Source organism: Armigeres subalbatus, chromosome 2 (genome assembly GCF_024139115.2).
Source record: "Armigeres subalbatus isolate Guangzhou_Male chromosome 2, GZ_Asu_2, whole genome shotgun sequence".
Classification (NCBI taxonomy): domain Eukaryota; kingdom Metazoa; phylum Arthropoda; class Insecta; order Diptera; family Culicidae; genus Armigeres; species Armigeres subalbatus.
In genome coordinates this window covers 108,025,841-108,042,085 of record NC_085140.1, presented here as the reverse complement: position 1 = coordinate 108,042,085, position 16,245 = coordinate 108,025,841, and the positions used below count along the sequence as shown (strand labels likewise).

The following is a 16,245-nucleotide window of genomic DNA, read 5'->3' as shown; positions in this document are numbered from 1 at the left end:
TTTGTTTTGATTGACGCGCTTTGACTTTTCATAGTTTGAATGGTTAATGGAATTTAATTTAAATACGTGAATATACAGTTGTTTTTTGGGTCGAAATAAATATATTAGTATACTATGAGTGATCAGGACATAAAAGTGCAGACGTTCAACGACCTGCGCCTTGCAGGGGACCAGCTGGACCAGATTCCGTTGAAAAAAGTGTCACGAATATCGCTGAACAGCCTCCGCCGGCAGGACAGCGACATCGAAGTGTACGAATTTATACTCGGGCAGATAGTGCATCGTTACGCACCGAACGATTTTGAAGCGGAAGTATCGGCGGTTCTCTTGCCGGAACTGCTAAAACATTTGGATAAGGTATTTATGTGCGATTTGATTTATTTGATTGTAATTTTGTCCCAAAATTTGGATATTTATATTTTGAAATATCAATTTCATTATTTAAAACGATTATCAAAAGATTAGTGTAGTACTAGATCATCCATTATGTAGATTACACACGCTCAAGCATGTTTGACCAACACAGATTCGGTTATTTCAAAATCGATTTTAAAAATGGAAAAATGCGAACCTGGAACCCGGAATAAAAGAACGGTTTTCAGTTCCATATGTCATCAGATATGTTGGGGTGCCGTGTGTGTTACATCGTGTTTGCTTCGAAACATGACCACCAAACCGCATTTCATCAAACTGAAATCCAAAGCTACCCAAAAGTGGGTGGTTTTCACTCAAAACCAAACTTTTTGCCAATAATTAAATTTTGAGGTAAATTATTGCGTAGTTTGCACTTCTTTAGACTACTGAGCGAAAATTATTTTCTCAGTGACGATCCCTCATCCCACCAGAACCATAAGCATACTTCGATATAATCATCGATTTTCGGGAGTTTGTTTTGTTTACTTTTACTTGTCACTGCATTTCATAGAGGCATCAGCTAATTTATTACAGTGGCAGTCTATATGACTTAAAACGAATGCAAAAAGTCTACGGACGCAAAAACAAACGAATTATAATTGTAAGACAATTAAAAATAAAAAAAAAAAACAGCCGATAAAGATGAGCATGATTGTAAACTCCATTGGAGTATAAATAGAAATAGGTGGACATATGGCCTGCAATGCCGGTCCAGTTAGGTGGGTGGTGCACAAAAGAAAGCACCACCCAAACAGAAAGAAGAAGAAGAAGAATTTATTACATTTGTAAGCGCAAAGAATCAAGAACTATTCATTACAGTTGTCATGAGTGCACTCAAAAAAATATACACGTTACTATAAAGTGTTCAACACTTTGATTTGCCCTACTGGTGCATCACTTCGAGTTAAAGGGAAAAACACTTTAGCTTTTTTCCTTCTGTACCATATCATTTTCAATAGCAAAACACTTTGAATGTCATGATGTTACCACTTGGAAACAAAAGTGGTTTGCGTTGAATGTAAAATGGAATTGGTTTGCATATCAACCCCTTTTTGTTTTGATTGGGAGTGAAAAATAATTGAATGTCAAGTGATATAAATGGTCGATTCCATGTGTATTGATTACGAAATTAAAAGCCATTTTCCTTGATTATATATTGAATACAATAATATTTTATTTTATTTTCATATAATTTGTTGAAAATTAAAAGAAAATTTATGAAGATGGATCAGGAGTATAAATATAGTGTATATAAATTTCATCGTCACCGTGGACCTGATGGTCCCGCTTCAGTCATTCTTCGTTGCTACGAATTCGCCATGTTGTCATGCATGACCATGGCCTGTTTTGAAAGCCCTGGAAAGAATATAATTGTTGATATATTATATTATATATTTTAGTTGAGATTATAAGTACTTCAAGTAGGGACGTTCCGATACTTCAAAATATCGATATTTGATTCGATACGATAATCGAATCAAAGTATCGATATCACCGATATATTGGAATGAAAATATCGATATATCGGAAAATCATATGATATTTTAGAAATGAGATTATTTAGAATATATTTGTTGTAGTTATTCAATTACTATCGTATTACCGTATTACCCCTTTACAATAATTATTAGAAATGACTTTTTTTGTATTACTTAATCCAATCTGCTTCTAGAGTGTGCCAGTCCAAAAATCATCGGCGGCGGCGTTCGTCGTAGTTTTAACAGGTAGCCGCGGCGTTTTCGGCATAATACTTACTACACTATTTTCCGTTTGCTCTGAACTAAAATTTCACTGACAATTTTTCAATATTTCTCCTCGGGTTATTCTGATTCTTAACCTTCCGGGACTCGCTTGGTCCTGGATCACCCACGCAGTCCCGCCGCTCTTGTGAACGACAAGCGTGTTTTTTCGAAGGTGTTGTACTTTTTACAACGATGCGAGTCCCGGAAGGTTAATAACAGAAAATTCTCTCTTCAGAACTTTCAAGGAAGCGTTTTTTTAATTAATTTTCAAAGTAAATTCTGAATTTACGGGAAAATCCATTGAAATATTTTTAACTGAAAATAGAAATTCTCTTAAATTTTTCTTAAACATTCACGAGAATTTATCATTTTGTTTAACTTGAATTTCGGCAGGAAATTATCTTCGATTTTAAAGGGGCGTTTACGCAAAAATTACCACCAGATTTTTTTTTAAATTTTCTTCAGAGAACCCGTAGAAATATTTTTAAGAAGTTCTCTTTAATTCCTACGGGGCATTTTTCTCAATTTTGGTTTCCAATTCTTCTATATTCCCATTTCCAAAAAATCTCTTCCTAATTTCTGAAGTAAATTTATCTTATTTGTCATAGGAACACATCAAATATATAATTGTAAGGATTCAAGGAGCAGTGATATGACATATGTTGCACAACGGCACGAAAATGCATATTATCCGAGTTGCCAAAATTATTTGCGAAGGCAGCGCACACCTCACACTAGCCGCGTTACAGAAAAAAATCATCTTAACTATAAAAAACACGGCATTTTAGATTCATTTTGAAGTATTTCTATTCACAAAATAGAAAAAAATAAAATGCAATTGTTATGTTTGTGTTACTTTGTTTTGATTCAATATATCGATATCGAAAGCAAAAATATCGATATGACCGATATATTGCAAGCAAAATATCGATACAAAAATATCGGATATCGAAACAAAAATATCGATATTCCGATATATCGGAAGTATCGGAACGTCCCTAACTTCAAGCAACAGCTGAAAATCAAAGCTGGTACATATGAAAATCGATTTTTTGCTCATTTTTAACGCAGTATTATGATCCGCCAAACTGTGCACTTTTTGTAATAATTGCTACAGCAAAAAGTGAGAAAAAAAACGATTTTCAAATCCATCAACAAATCAATTTTCAACACTAAATTCACTTCATATCGTATTTATATGAGATTGTACTTACCTGTTATAACACAACATACTGATCTTTGCATTATTGCGATCTTTACTAGATTCTGTTAAGCGATTAGATGTAGAATTTTGCGTATATGGGAATACATGCGCTCCATTTGTAATAATTAACACGACAACGCTGCTTTTCTATCTACGGTCTATCACAGTTAACTTAAAGTGCAAAACACTTTCGATCAAATTTCTTTTGCATTTGACATCCAAGTGAGAGTCATCAAGAACAAAACAATTTTATCGAAAGTGTTTTGCACCTGGAAACCGCTGTAACAGTCCATTAGGGCAAATCAAAGTGTTTTTCACTTTAAAATGAAGAATAACAAATTCGATATCAAAGGGTGACGTGAAGCAGTATTTCAAAGCGTCGAGTATGTTGAATTTGAAGTGTAAAAATATTGATATACTACAGAAACACATTTCAATTCAAAGGGATATGAGCACTTTAGTTCAAAGGGTGAGAACATTTTGATCGAGAGTGTCGATTATTTTCAGTGTAGTACACTGTTAATTTTATTCGATCATCTTTTGAAGAAATTTCAATAAAATGAAACAATAAGTATCTTTAAGAAATGGAACAGCTTGACTTGGAACAAACATGCTGCTAGAATGTGGTTTAACTGAAATTCTTTACTTGGGTACAAATAGAGTCCTATAAGAAGAGTAACGTCATGTGCCACGTTTGACAGGTCTCCTGCTCGTTTGGAACGCGCATTTGTATGGAACTGACAGACGATTCTGTTCCAATTCTGACACTTGACGACACTGTTATTATAGGCACTGTAGGTACAAATTGAAGTTTTCAAAAAAGTATTTTGGGAAGCTTGTGTAGATATAAGTGCTGTCCTGGGAGGGAGATCCAGATACTACACACGAAATAACAATAAAATTAAACGTCATGACGCAAGAAAATTATCGACGAGCAAAATATACCAAAGCAAGCGTCACACGGACTGACCAATTTTTGTTATGCGTGTCATCGATGTTTACGTTGATTTTATTGAAGCCGGTGCGTGACTTTCTCGAGTTTCAGATAACGTTCCGAGTGCGGGAATTTGAAATATGAACCCGGATAAAAAATACAATAAGGTTGTTGTTTATTTAATCTTTACCGCCTTGGGCGGCCTTCGATAAAAATACAATAGAGTTTCAATTAAATATCATCAAATCACAATACATTTTATTTATGAACATTAAATTCTATTGTTTTTATATCATACCAATTAAAGTGCCATATTGTTGTTCCAATAGACGTACAATAGATTCAATTGCCAGTAAAAAGTGGGCAATAGAAACACAATAAATTCAATTGTAATGGCAAAAATTTGTTCGAGAAAAAATCGATTTTTTTTTATTGTAAAGATACATAACAACCCCTATTTTCTATTGTAAAACTGCTATTTACAATAGCCGTTATGGTGGAAAACAATATTCTTCAATGTTATTCTATTGTGAGCCACAATAGAGTTTACCGTAATTACTATTAATTTCAGCGTAATGTTACAATAATTTCTATTGTAATTGTTTTGGAATTTTTTATTAGGGAAGTGTCTCGTGAAACTCTCTCTCCCGGAGTATTGAATTAATAAGTACACGGATACAAATTTCATCCATTTGCTTCAAAAATATACATGTTTATTTCCAAAATGGTAATATGTTTGAATCAAACATATTTATTTTTAAAACCAAATTAAATCTCTGTTTGTTTTATACATACACTAGTGGGCAGCCCCTCGCTCGCTCTTGCAAAAGTAAACAAAAACTCGAGCTCGGATCGGATCCGATCGGAAGTCAACAGAGGAGCAGGAGCAAGAGTGAATCATATCTTTTCTTGCTTCCAAATTGATGATAAGGATGTTTTCAGGTACAAAAAGGTAAGTAAACGAAATATTAATGTTTGTAGTTGTGAAGTCTGGTAGCCACATGCTACCAGAATATGAAAATTGGTAGAATTGGTAAGAAAATATTATGAGTGGTGTAACCAAAACAATAATATCCATGTTTGCTTAAAAAATTTGGCTGATTGAAACAACTTGAAACGCTCATTTGATTCAAAAAAAAAGTTTTCGTTCGCATCAAATGCAACAATATGTTTGATCCAAACATATTTATGTTTGATGCCAGAACAAACTGAATTTATGTTTGCATTTACCTAGAATATGTTTGCTTTTAACGTAGTTTTTTCTACGTGTATCCGGAACATAGTCGTTTTTCGCTTCCCTATGGAGGGAATCACAAAATGCGTTAGATTAAATTTAGTATAAATAAAACACGAATCTCTTGTCAGCATCTATCTCGACCAACTCAACAACCAAAACCAAAGTGATTTATATAAAATTTAATAATTTTGCTGATATTTCTGAACACAAATTTATTCCTAATAATGATATAAATTTCAATGAATCGTTATCTAAATTCTCGTTAAGTATGATATCAATGCAATGATTCAGCTTGAAAACGCATTTTAAAGATGAACACCGGAACATCTTTACCACTTCGCAATAACGACATGAGCATTCATGAAACGTTCAAGACAAAATTTTCAAAACGACTTATCTGCTTTTGTAAACAAACATTCAAACGAAGATTTGACGAATCTGATAGCTCTCTCACGCAAACCAACACCATCAACAGGAAGCGGAAACCTTCACCTACCTACACTCACAAAAAACTCCGCATTATATTCATGAGTTTACACATGGATTTTTGCAATGGGGGTTGCCAAATGCATTCCATATTTTTGACACATATATTTCATGCGCCCGCATGAATTACATGAAGCGTTCATACATACTATCTATGTGGGTCATCGTATCCATGTGAATTTGTATGCAATTTGGTATGTGCCGACGCATGATTTGCATATTTCAAAATACATGGATTTTTGCCATAAAGTATGTGTCGATTTTCCTGAGTGTATTGAGGATGTTGGTTTGCGTGGGAGAGCTATCAGATTCGTCAAATAGTCGTTTGAATCTTTGTTTACAAAAGCAGATAAGTCGTTTTGAAAATTTTGTCTTGCGTTATCTTATTTCTAATAAAGTACAATATCAACGCAATGATATATTTTGACAAATAATTTCATAAATGATCATAAATGACCTTTATCCCTTTTTGTTCATCGAATCATCGGTATTTTGGCGCTTGTTTATCTCCAGAAGTTTATAATAATATTTTTTATTGAATTTATTGAATGAAACGATATTAGCTTTTTGATTATGAAGGGATAGCCTTGTCGTCATGAAGAACCATTTCACAAGGACATTGCCGGTAATAATTGATGTTTTGGTGTACGGAAAATAATTCCCCTACATATTGATTATATTTGAATGAAAATTATGTGGGATAGAATGTTAATGCAATTTAGCTATTACCAATCAGAAATACATTGTGGTCTAATGATTAAGATCTCTGAGCAAAGGTTCTAAAGTATTCTTTCTTCCAGGTTCAATTAACGATTAAGCAAATAAATAAATAAATAAAAATCTGCATAAAAGAAAACTCTCGATGTTCCTCTGAAGAACCTAAAATTTAAGTTCTTAACAAAAATTCTGACAGATCGATAAAGTATAACGGTCATATCGTTTTAACGGTTATAACGGTATCGATATTTTGGAAAAGATCCTTTGCATTTTTTGTGTAATTTATTAATTCTTTATGACATGCATCGATCTTTATCGATGGTTCATAAGAAAACTTTTAAAATTGGATATGAAGAATTCTGAAGAAATTTAAAGAAATGGTTGGCAAAGATTGATTATACATGTTGGCAAATGTGTTTTTGTTTTCTTTTGCATTTTGAAGTAGCTTGTTTAATAACGGGTGGAAAAAGACGGAAGTTGAAAGCGAAATCTCTCTTCCATGCACCATATATGCCAGATTCGGACGACGAACACTTTACAGATTTTTTCAAATTGTCAAAACCCGACTATTCAAGATTAAAATCACGAAAAAAAAATTTACTGTAGCTGCGGATTGGGTTGACTTTGAAGAACGTGAGACGAGCGATGCAGATAATGAATTAATAAGCGATGAGTAAAGGGAATCATTGCAAGAAGATGTATCATAGACGTCTCCTTTTCTCTTTACAATGGACACCATTTTCAAACAAGTTTCACAGTTCGATGGTATTAGGCTTTTTTTGTTCAACAACCGTCGTTTTCAAGCAAATTATCAGTATCGATACTCCCCATTTATTAAATATTTTCAGCTAGGTCTGCGGTGACGTTTCATGACAGCTAAAGTTAGGTCTGCACCGACATTCATATTTTTGGAATCTGAATCTCCCTCCCAGGTGCTGTCCAATGAGCAGCTCGAAGTAGCTCGAAGTTGTTCCCGTCCTGCTCGTTCTTTTTTGTCAACAAATGGGCATGAGCAGGACAGGGAGAAACTTCGAGCTACTTCAAGCTCTCATTGGACAGCACTATAAAGAAGACAAAATTTGCTTAGGATACTGTTCCCATCCTGTTTTACTCAGTCATATCTAAAACAAAGTTCATGATTTTTGGATGTCAATAGAAATCCATAGATAATAGTGCTGTCCAATGAGCAGCTCGAAGTTGTTCCCGTCCTGCTCGTTTTTTGTCAACAAATGGATATGAGCAGGACAGGGAGAAACTTCGAGCTCCTTCAAGCTCTCATTGGACAGCATCAATAACTACACATGTTCCGAAAAACTGTAATACGGCCTTCGTGAAACGTTGAAAATGGTAATAGAGGTGCTGCCCAAATCATTTAGCTATTGATTGTGTTACCAGTCTCAAGTGGATAGTTGGGCATAAATGGAATACAAATTATTAGACTTTTCGTAATGTCGGTATTTTGTAATTGATGTTCTTTTTCTTCTTATTCATCTGCCAGATTACTATGATTGAGGAGAAGTTAGAAGAATTCTCTTATAGCACTCTTATAGCACTATACGGCTAAAAAAAATGCAAAATATAAAATCACTAGATACAAATGTTTTTTTTTTCATGATACGTTTACCACAGGTAAGTGTTATATGCAAATCAACTTAGCTCGACGAATTGAGGAGATGTCTGTCTGTAATGTAAAATTAAACTCACTAATCTTTTACACACTCAGTTCAGCTCGGCATATTTTGATTCTTTTGCCGAGATCCGCACAGCCGAGTACTCGGTAAGTGACTTTCTGCTGATATCTCTGCTGAAAAATGAATTTATTTACTGCGGCACTCAAAAGAGCCACCGTAAACATACGTTCATTCAGCCGATATTCCAGCAAACGAACTTAAACCGAGATTTGCACAGCCGAGATCGGTGGAAAAATTTAAGTGTGTAGGTACTAATCGAGTACCAATTTGCCTGTAACGGAGAATCTTGTCATATTTTTCCCTATTAAAAGTGGGCCAAATCCTTGGCCAAATCGGACTATTGTCTATCCAGAACAAAGTTGGAACGCTTTTTATACCGAAGTTGGATTTTTCAGATACAGGCAACTTTCCCAACTTCGGAAGTTGTGCACTGGATTCGCCAGGAGGGTGAAACGCCTGTCATCCGCGGTACAGTGGCACTCTACCCAACATCGTTTTTGGTACCCAGTTTCTGGGTAATTTTTTTTTATGGATCGTCACACTTTGCCCATCCTCCTTCTCCCCCCTCTAAGCGTTGCGTTATTTGTGGACGCTCCACTAAAAAAATAGCCCCCCCTAGGATTTGAAAAGTTAGTTAGCAGTAATATCAATTTTCAACATCTATATAATAAAAATAAGTTGAGACTTCCTTCCTGACGATTTAACTCGCGAACGGGTTGACCGATCTGCAATATTTTTTCCCTAATCGTTTCCTTTTGGGATCCATAAGGTTTGTATATACAAAAAGTTGGTGAATTTGATAAGGAAATGTAAAAATTTCCTTTGGAAAATTGACCATTTTTGCCTTTCTCGTATACTAAGTATACGTAAAGGCTATAATTTCACTCCAAAACCAAACTTTTGATAGAAGGCTCGGAGACCCATAGTGTTATATACCAATCGACTCAGCTCGACGAATTGAGGTGATGTCTGTTTGTGTGTATGTATGTGTGTGTGTGTGTGTGTGTGTATGTGTACAAATTTTGTAGACACACTTTTTGAAACTTAGCATTACCTGATTTACATCAAGTTTCATTCGACGGGGAATGCGGTCCCATTGTTTGCTATTAAAAATTGGCCTGATTAGACATTGCATTTAGGAATTATTGAAAAATCATTGTTTTTTCCCAAGGGTCCCCCCTTGGAAAAAAAATTTCAAAATCGAAAAAAAAAATTGTTTTCAAGAATGGTGGCAATGCATAATAATTAATGCAAAAACATGCAAAATGATAGAAAATATGCGATCTAAAGTCTAAAGTGTTTTTTTGACCTTTCTCATGTGATTTTTTCAGTACATTTTACGATGCACGAGAAAGGCATCATCGCCGCTAGGTGGATTAATCTGGGTTTTTTCTAGATCCTGTTTGTTGCAATTTATGTAGACGATCTGTTGTTGTTTTCCAACGACGAAGACATCAAAAACGAAGTTAAGGTGAAACTGAGCAGTATGTTCCGCATCAAGAAGCACTTGATCAAGAAGCCTATGTTGAATCGACCTTGGTCCGTTTCAACATGCAAGATTCAAAAGCCACTACAACACCTATGAACACTGCTATCAAATTGACCAAAGAAATGTCACCGAGGAATGAGAAAGAAGCTAAACAAATGGCAACGGTGCCGTATCAAGAGGCAGTTGGGCAGAGGATATCCTGTTTTCTGTAAACCACTTGAGCAGATACAATACAAATCCTGGGCCTTAATCATTGGCAGGCGGTGGAACATTTGATGCGCTATCTTAGAGGAACTTCAAAGATGAAACTTCAGTATTCAGCATCAGGAAACAAGAAGATCATCGATTTTTCTGACGAAGATGGGGCGGCCGACACAGATGACCGGAAGTCAACTAGTGGATATATTTTCCTGCTACAAGGTGGAGCGGTATCTTGGTCTTGTAAAAGGTAGTCAACCGTAGTATTATCTAATTGCAAAGCAGAGTATATGGCGTTGTCTGCAGCGGTACAGGAAGCATCATGCTAGCAAGGACTCATATCACAGTTCGGCCCAAGGCAGCCAATAGATTTGTTTTGCGATAATCAAAGCACTATATGTATTGCAAGAAATGGCGGGTACACTCCAAGGACAAAGCACATCGACATTCGACACCATTATATTCGTAATGCTCTGGATCAAAAGATAGTAAACATCAACCATGTTAAAACTGATGAACAGGTGGCAGATGGGCTGACGAAAGCTTTACAACGAATCAAACTGGATCGAAATCGACAAGCTATGGGGGTTTTCCAATAATCGGCTTAAGGAGGAGTGTTGTGAAGTTAATCATAGTAAGCCGTTAATTTATGACACTAATGTTAATTAATAAATTCAATTCATTCTGTTATCAACCACCATATTACGAGCAAGTCATTTTATTGCGCTACTCTAATAATCTCTCATATTCACCTTATCATAATGATATGAGTGGAAGAAAAATATGCTTGTTTCTCATTTCTGAGAAAGATTCCCATCAGAATCCGAGAAGAATTCTCATTGGAATCCCTAAAGAATTCTTTCAGAATCATCGAAGGATTTAAACCGGAATACAGAAGATACACACTGGATTCCTTTCGGTATCGTTGAGGGATACCCTTAAGAATCTGTGGGGGATACCCTTCATAATCCATGGAGGATTTGCTTCAGAATTCCTCGTTGATTTGCTGAGGAATCCCTCCAGAATCGTTCGAAGATTTACTTCGGAACCGTTCAGAGGTTCGCTGGGGAATTCCTTGACGATTCGCTTCGGAATCACCCAACGATTTTTTTTTCGGAATACATCGACGGATGGAATTCATCGAAGATTTAGTTCGGAGTCACTCGAAAATTTTCTTCGGAATCCCTTGACGAATAACCCTTCGGGATTCCTCGACAAATAGCTTTGGAATCCTTCGATGATTTGCTTGTACATCCCGAGAACATTCACGTAAGAACTCCTGGAACTTTCCCGTCGGAATTCCGAAGGATTTCAATCGGAATCTCTAGAAGATTCTTAGCAGAATCCCTGGAACATTTCCCTTCCAATCCATTTTGTATTCATCAGAATCCCTGGAGGATTACCTTCGGTATGCTTGGAGGATTCTCGTCGAAATTTCTGGAGATTCCGTCGGAATCAGTGGGACATTCCCGTCGAAATCACTAAATGATTCTCTTCGGAATCCTTGGGCCACTACAACAGAAAGCACATGCTTGAGAAAAGAAAATACGTATATGGATGAGTTCTTCGGGGCTAGTTACGCCAATGTTTAAAAGTTATGAATGCTTCCTCATTTATTATTATTATAGTTTTGGCACTTCCTCAGCAAGCGTGCTGGGAATTTTCACCTACCCCGGGCAATCTGAATGCCAAAGGGGATTAGGCTCTGTGGATCTCATTCGCCGGTTGACTTAAAATCCTGTAATAAATGTTTGCACCGGATGTATTAGTTATGGTGGTTCAGGAATCTTCTTACGATGCTGCAAGTTCCAAGAACCACTGTTTATTATTATTATTATTAGCCTTAGGCTGGCTCACCTCCTACCCTTATTTAATATTCAAATAAACTTTCCATAGGTTTTCTAATGGATAGCCTTTTGATGCCCACAGTAATGGGTCAAACACAATTGATACGTTTGCGTGCGTTTTGACAGTTTTCCCATGGGAAAACTGTCAAAACGCACGCAAACGTGTCAATTGTGTTTGGCCCATAAGTGTTATGTTGTCAACCCTCGATATTTTTGCCTTTCTCGTATACTAAGTATACGTAAAGGCTATGTGATCACTCCAAAAACAAACTTTTGATAGAAGGCTCGGAGACCAATAGTGTTATATACGATATACCAATCGACTCAGCTCGACGAATTGAGGTGTGTCTGTTTGTGTGCATGTATGTATGTGTGTGTATGTGTGTATGTGTACAGAATTTTGTAGACGCACTTTTTGGAACTTAGCATTGGCCGAATTACTCACAACAAGTTCCATTCGACTGAGAATCTTGTCCCATTGTTTGTTATTGAAAATTGGCTCAATTGGAATATGTGATCAGAAGTTATGGTCAAAATACTATTTTCTATGCGCAAAACACGCTTATAGTACGTTCAGATTATGAGCTATATTACTTGATATAGAGCATCTTGACATCAGTGTTTGTACATCTAGTTTTCACTGGAAATAATGCATATGGCATCTCATGTCAAGATGCGCTATATCAAGTGATATAGCTCATAATCTGAACGTACTATTAAAAGCACTCAAATCATATTCTCAGTATTTTTTTTTGCACGAGAAAGGCACCAACACCGCTAGGTGGAATAATCAGGGTTTTTTTTATTGATTTTAGATTGTGATTGAACTCAAGGACAATGCTCTCTCCTGTTTTTTGATAGACAACCTCAAATCATTCTTATCCTTTGCCAATATCCTGCTAAACTTTGCCGAGTACGTTTATCAAGTATCGGAAGCATATCAACTGTACAAAACCACAACCATCTTTCTGGAGTTTCTAGTGCGCAGCTATGGCATTGTTTGCCGCAGCAAAGCGACAGCCAACCGCGATTCCAACGAACAGGATATCGTTCAGCAGATTTTCACAATTTGTCAGAGGATTCAGCTCATGGTGGTGCATCTGTTGGCGCCGTCCGACAAGGCAAGCCCTTACTTCCAGCAAATAGGTGTGGAAGAACAGTTTCAATGCTTGCAAGATGGTAGGTGGACATGGTTTGACATATGTGGTTGTGGTATGTGGTTATTAACTAGTTGCATCTCTGTTTCAGTGATAGTTACATTATGTAAAATAGGATCGCTCACTGTTCGGCTGGACAACATACGGTGTACAGAAGCTTGGAAGGCAGTTGGAAAACTCTGTTCTCTACATGAAGGCGCAATAAAAACAACTGATACTGCGTGGTTGCATCCGTTGATCTTCAAAATCGATAATGAAATTGAGTCAGCATTTAAAATGTTGCTAGAAAACAAGGCGTTTACAAAAAATGACGTAGTTAAACTGAAACTTATTAATCTGATGTTGCGAGTCCTGATAAAAATTCTGCAGTTCATAAATACTGACGAGTTTGATGAATATCATAGTATTTTAAAAACAATCGTTACCGTTGAGGATGCACTCCAGTCGAGAGGTATAGATTTGGAACTGGCCGAAGCAATAAGGCAATATTTGCTTGTTGGTTACATGAATGTTATTGGCCTAGTTTTCAGATCGAAAAGCTTTGCTAAGGTATTCATTCGATACTTTTTGTCAAACGAATAAATTGACATATAGATTAATTTTTCATTTCCTACAGGCCTTAACCTCAACAAACTACCAATCAACGGAAGAGATAGCAGCGTTTTACAACATTATCATACAAGTACTATCGAAAGTGCTGTCTGAAAGCCGAAACATCAATATTGTCGAGCTATACGTGGTGGACTGCAGGTTTTTGGAAAATTGTATCGGCTACATATGCAAAAGTCATCGATTGTTCAATCAGGATTCAAGTCTCTACCGTAAATTGTTGGTTCATCTGTCGGCGTTTGTTTTAATGTGTTCTAAGTATGTCGAGAAAAAGCATCAGAAAATGATCGAAGAAACTTTGGTGCACATGATTCTTCATGAATCATATTGGGTTAAATTGTTGGGATTGGATATATGGAGTATCTATTTGCGATATAATTCTGTGGAACTTCTTTGGCAGTATTTGAACTTCTGGAAAGCTATAAACGATCGGTTTCCAGTTGTTGTCGCACAGCCTAAGGTGATATTTGTGAGAAGATTGATTCATAATATATTTTTGTTCATGCCGAACAGCATGCAACAGAAAGTGCTAATAGAATATCCAATAATGGTAGATAGTAATCATAAACTATGGATTGCTATCGGTATACAATCTGTAGAAAAACATCTGACAATGAAGACTAAGCAATCGTTACAACAACTTATGAAACAGAACTGTTCCATTCTACTTAAAAAACCTACAGTTGATATGTTTTATAGATCACTTGATGTCATGTATCTGATTTCCAGTTGTCGCGATAAAGATATTCTGCAAGCCATAGAACCCGATATAATTGTGTTATGGAATAGGTTGAAACTAAATGATCGTTGGACAGCGAAGTCTGATTCGTTGATACAGGCTCTCGTGGTGATAGTTGTGCGGTTAGCTGAACTCCAAATTTGCTCAAAAGGCTTGAGCACCGCTGTATTTGAAAAAACTTATAACAATTTGTTTATGTTAAGTGATTCCTTAAAGCTTAAGCTTATAGAGCTTGCATGCATCATCGTAGACAACGCTGAACAAATTCTACCTCTTCTTGCTGCAGACCGAAATGATCTTGTGAAAGAAACGGCATTGTTTAATTTGGAGCAGTTGCAACAATCTCGAAAAGCTTGTGTTGATTTCAACGAAACCATATCTTCAGCTTTGGCGAAACTTAACAAAGATCTGAACAAATCAAATCGTGGTTTCAAACAGACACATTCCAATTTTGACTCCTCGGAACATCGATGCTACAAAGAGTGCGAAGCAGTACAAATCACTCAACATATTAGCGATCGGATCGATGAGCTTTTCCCCGACGACGATGATGATGCATTCCAAGTGTCCTTGGAAAAAGTCACCCGTAGTGAAGAAGCTAGTCCTAGTGTGAAACGCATAAGACTAAGCTGCTCAAAAAGTGTGCCCGATGTTGGTGCTTTGAACCAGAGCGCACATGGTGTTAGTGGAGCAGCGAATGAAGCAATTTGTGAGATAAAGAAACAGTTGAATATTTTGCAACAGCTGTATAAGTTAAAAAAGTTGAGCGGGAGTGAGCTAATGGAAATTCGAAAGCTTGGTGACTCTTTGACACTTCTTGAAGAAAAATAAACGACTGGATATGGTATATTTGAATAGCGTCATTTCGCGGTTTAATAATTTTGAAAGAAAATACCTCAAAGTAATTTAAATGTGTTTTCTTTGGAAGTTACATACAATTGAGACATATAGGTAAATTAAACTATACAGGAAGAATGTTTGGTAGCTTACGTGTTTTGACGTAAACTACGTCTAAGGGGAAGACTCAGATACAGGGTGTAAAACCGAAATTTCCAAATTCGAGACCGTCACGAAATTAGGATAGATTTCAAACGCTAATAGCGTCTTTATCTTTCGATGGATTTTCGACATTTGCTTATCAATCGATTCAGAAACTCTCCAGCAATTTGCCAATTCTATTGATACTATTGATTATCAACGTTAAACTATTGAAAATGTTGTTTCTTTCCAAACCGGGTGAAAAATTCAATTCCGTTCATAAATCCCCAACATGGACATCAGATTGCAGTAAGGTACGGGCCTTTTGATCCACTGCTTCGTTTTCCCTGTGTATAAAAAGCCCCGTGTTTCGCGTGCGCGCGTCATTTTCATTTTGGATGTCACGGCGAGCGGATCAGGGCGTCCTGAAGCAGGTCCCAGTGACAACGGCTTTCTCAGCGGTGTGTGGTGGTGCGGATGAAATTTTTTCGGTCGGTGGTGGTGGCGGTCGTGGAAGCAGCAGCACATCATTTTCATCCGTGTCCCATCTTCGGCGGATCTGGCAATCGACGGCGTTCGTTGAGCCGAATCATCGGATGGCGGTCGCGCAGCCCAGTGGCTGCTGATAAGGCACATAAGTGGCAATTAATTGGTTCTTTTCAGGACCATCATTATATTTGGGAGGAAGGTTAAGTTGAAATAATTTTCCTAAAGTGCAACCGTTAGGAACTGGAAAATTCTTCGGTGAAATTTTCTAGCGTAATTCGGAGTCTTTCTTTCCAGTTAGTGATTGAGAATATTGA

The 16,245-nt window shown here is 36.6% G+C and overlaps 1 protein-coding gene across 1 annotated transcript; it reads left to right on the top strand.

The window, feature by feature from the left end:
• Positions 1-6: 6 nt before the first annotated feature.
• LOC134210622 (uncharacterized) lies at positions 7-15,311 on the top strand. The gene is made up of 4 exons (XM_062686763.1): positions 7-357; positions 12,775-13,138; positions 13,208-13,665; positions 13,733-15,311. The coding sequence occupies exons 1-4, from the start codon at positions 115-117 to the stop codon at positions 15,293-15,295; spliced, it is 2,628 nt and encodes an 875-aa protein (XP_062542747.1). The 5' UTR covers positions 7-114; the 3' UTR covers positions 15,296-15,311.
• The last annotated feature ends 934 nt before the right edge of the window (positions 15,312-16,245 follow it).

Bases quoted from the DNA above. Each gene is read 5' to 3' on its own strand.
- LOC134210622 (XM_062686763.1), top strand. From the start codon at position 115: ATGAGTGATCAGGACATAAAAGTGCAGACGTTCAACGACCTGCGCCTT. The intron at 13,139-13,207 runs GTAGGTGGACAT...TCTCTGTTTCAG, and splicing joins GTTTCAATGCTTGCAAGATG to TGATAGTTACATTATGTAAA. The intron at 13,666-13,732 runs GTATTCATTCGA...CATTTCCTACAG, and splicing joins GATCGAAAAGCTTTGCTAAG to GCCTTAACCTCAACAAACTA.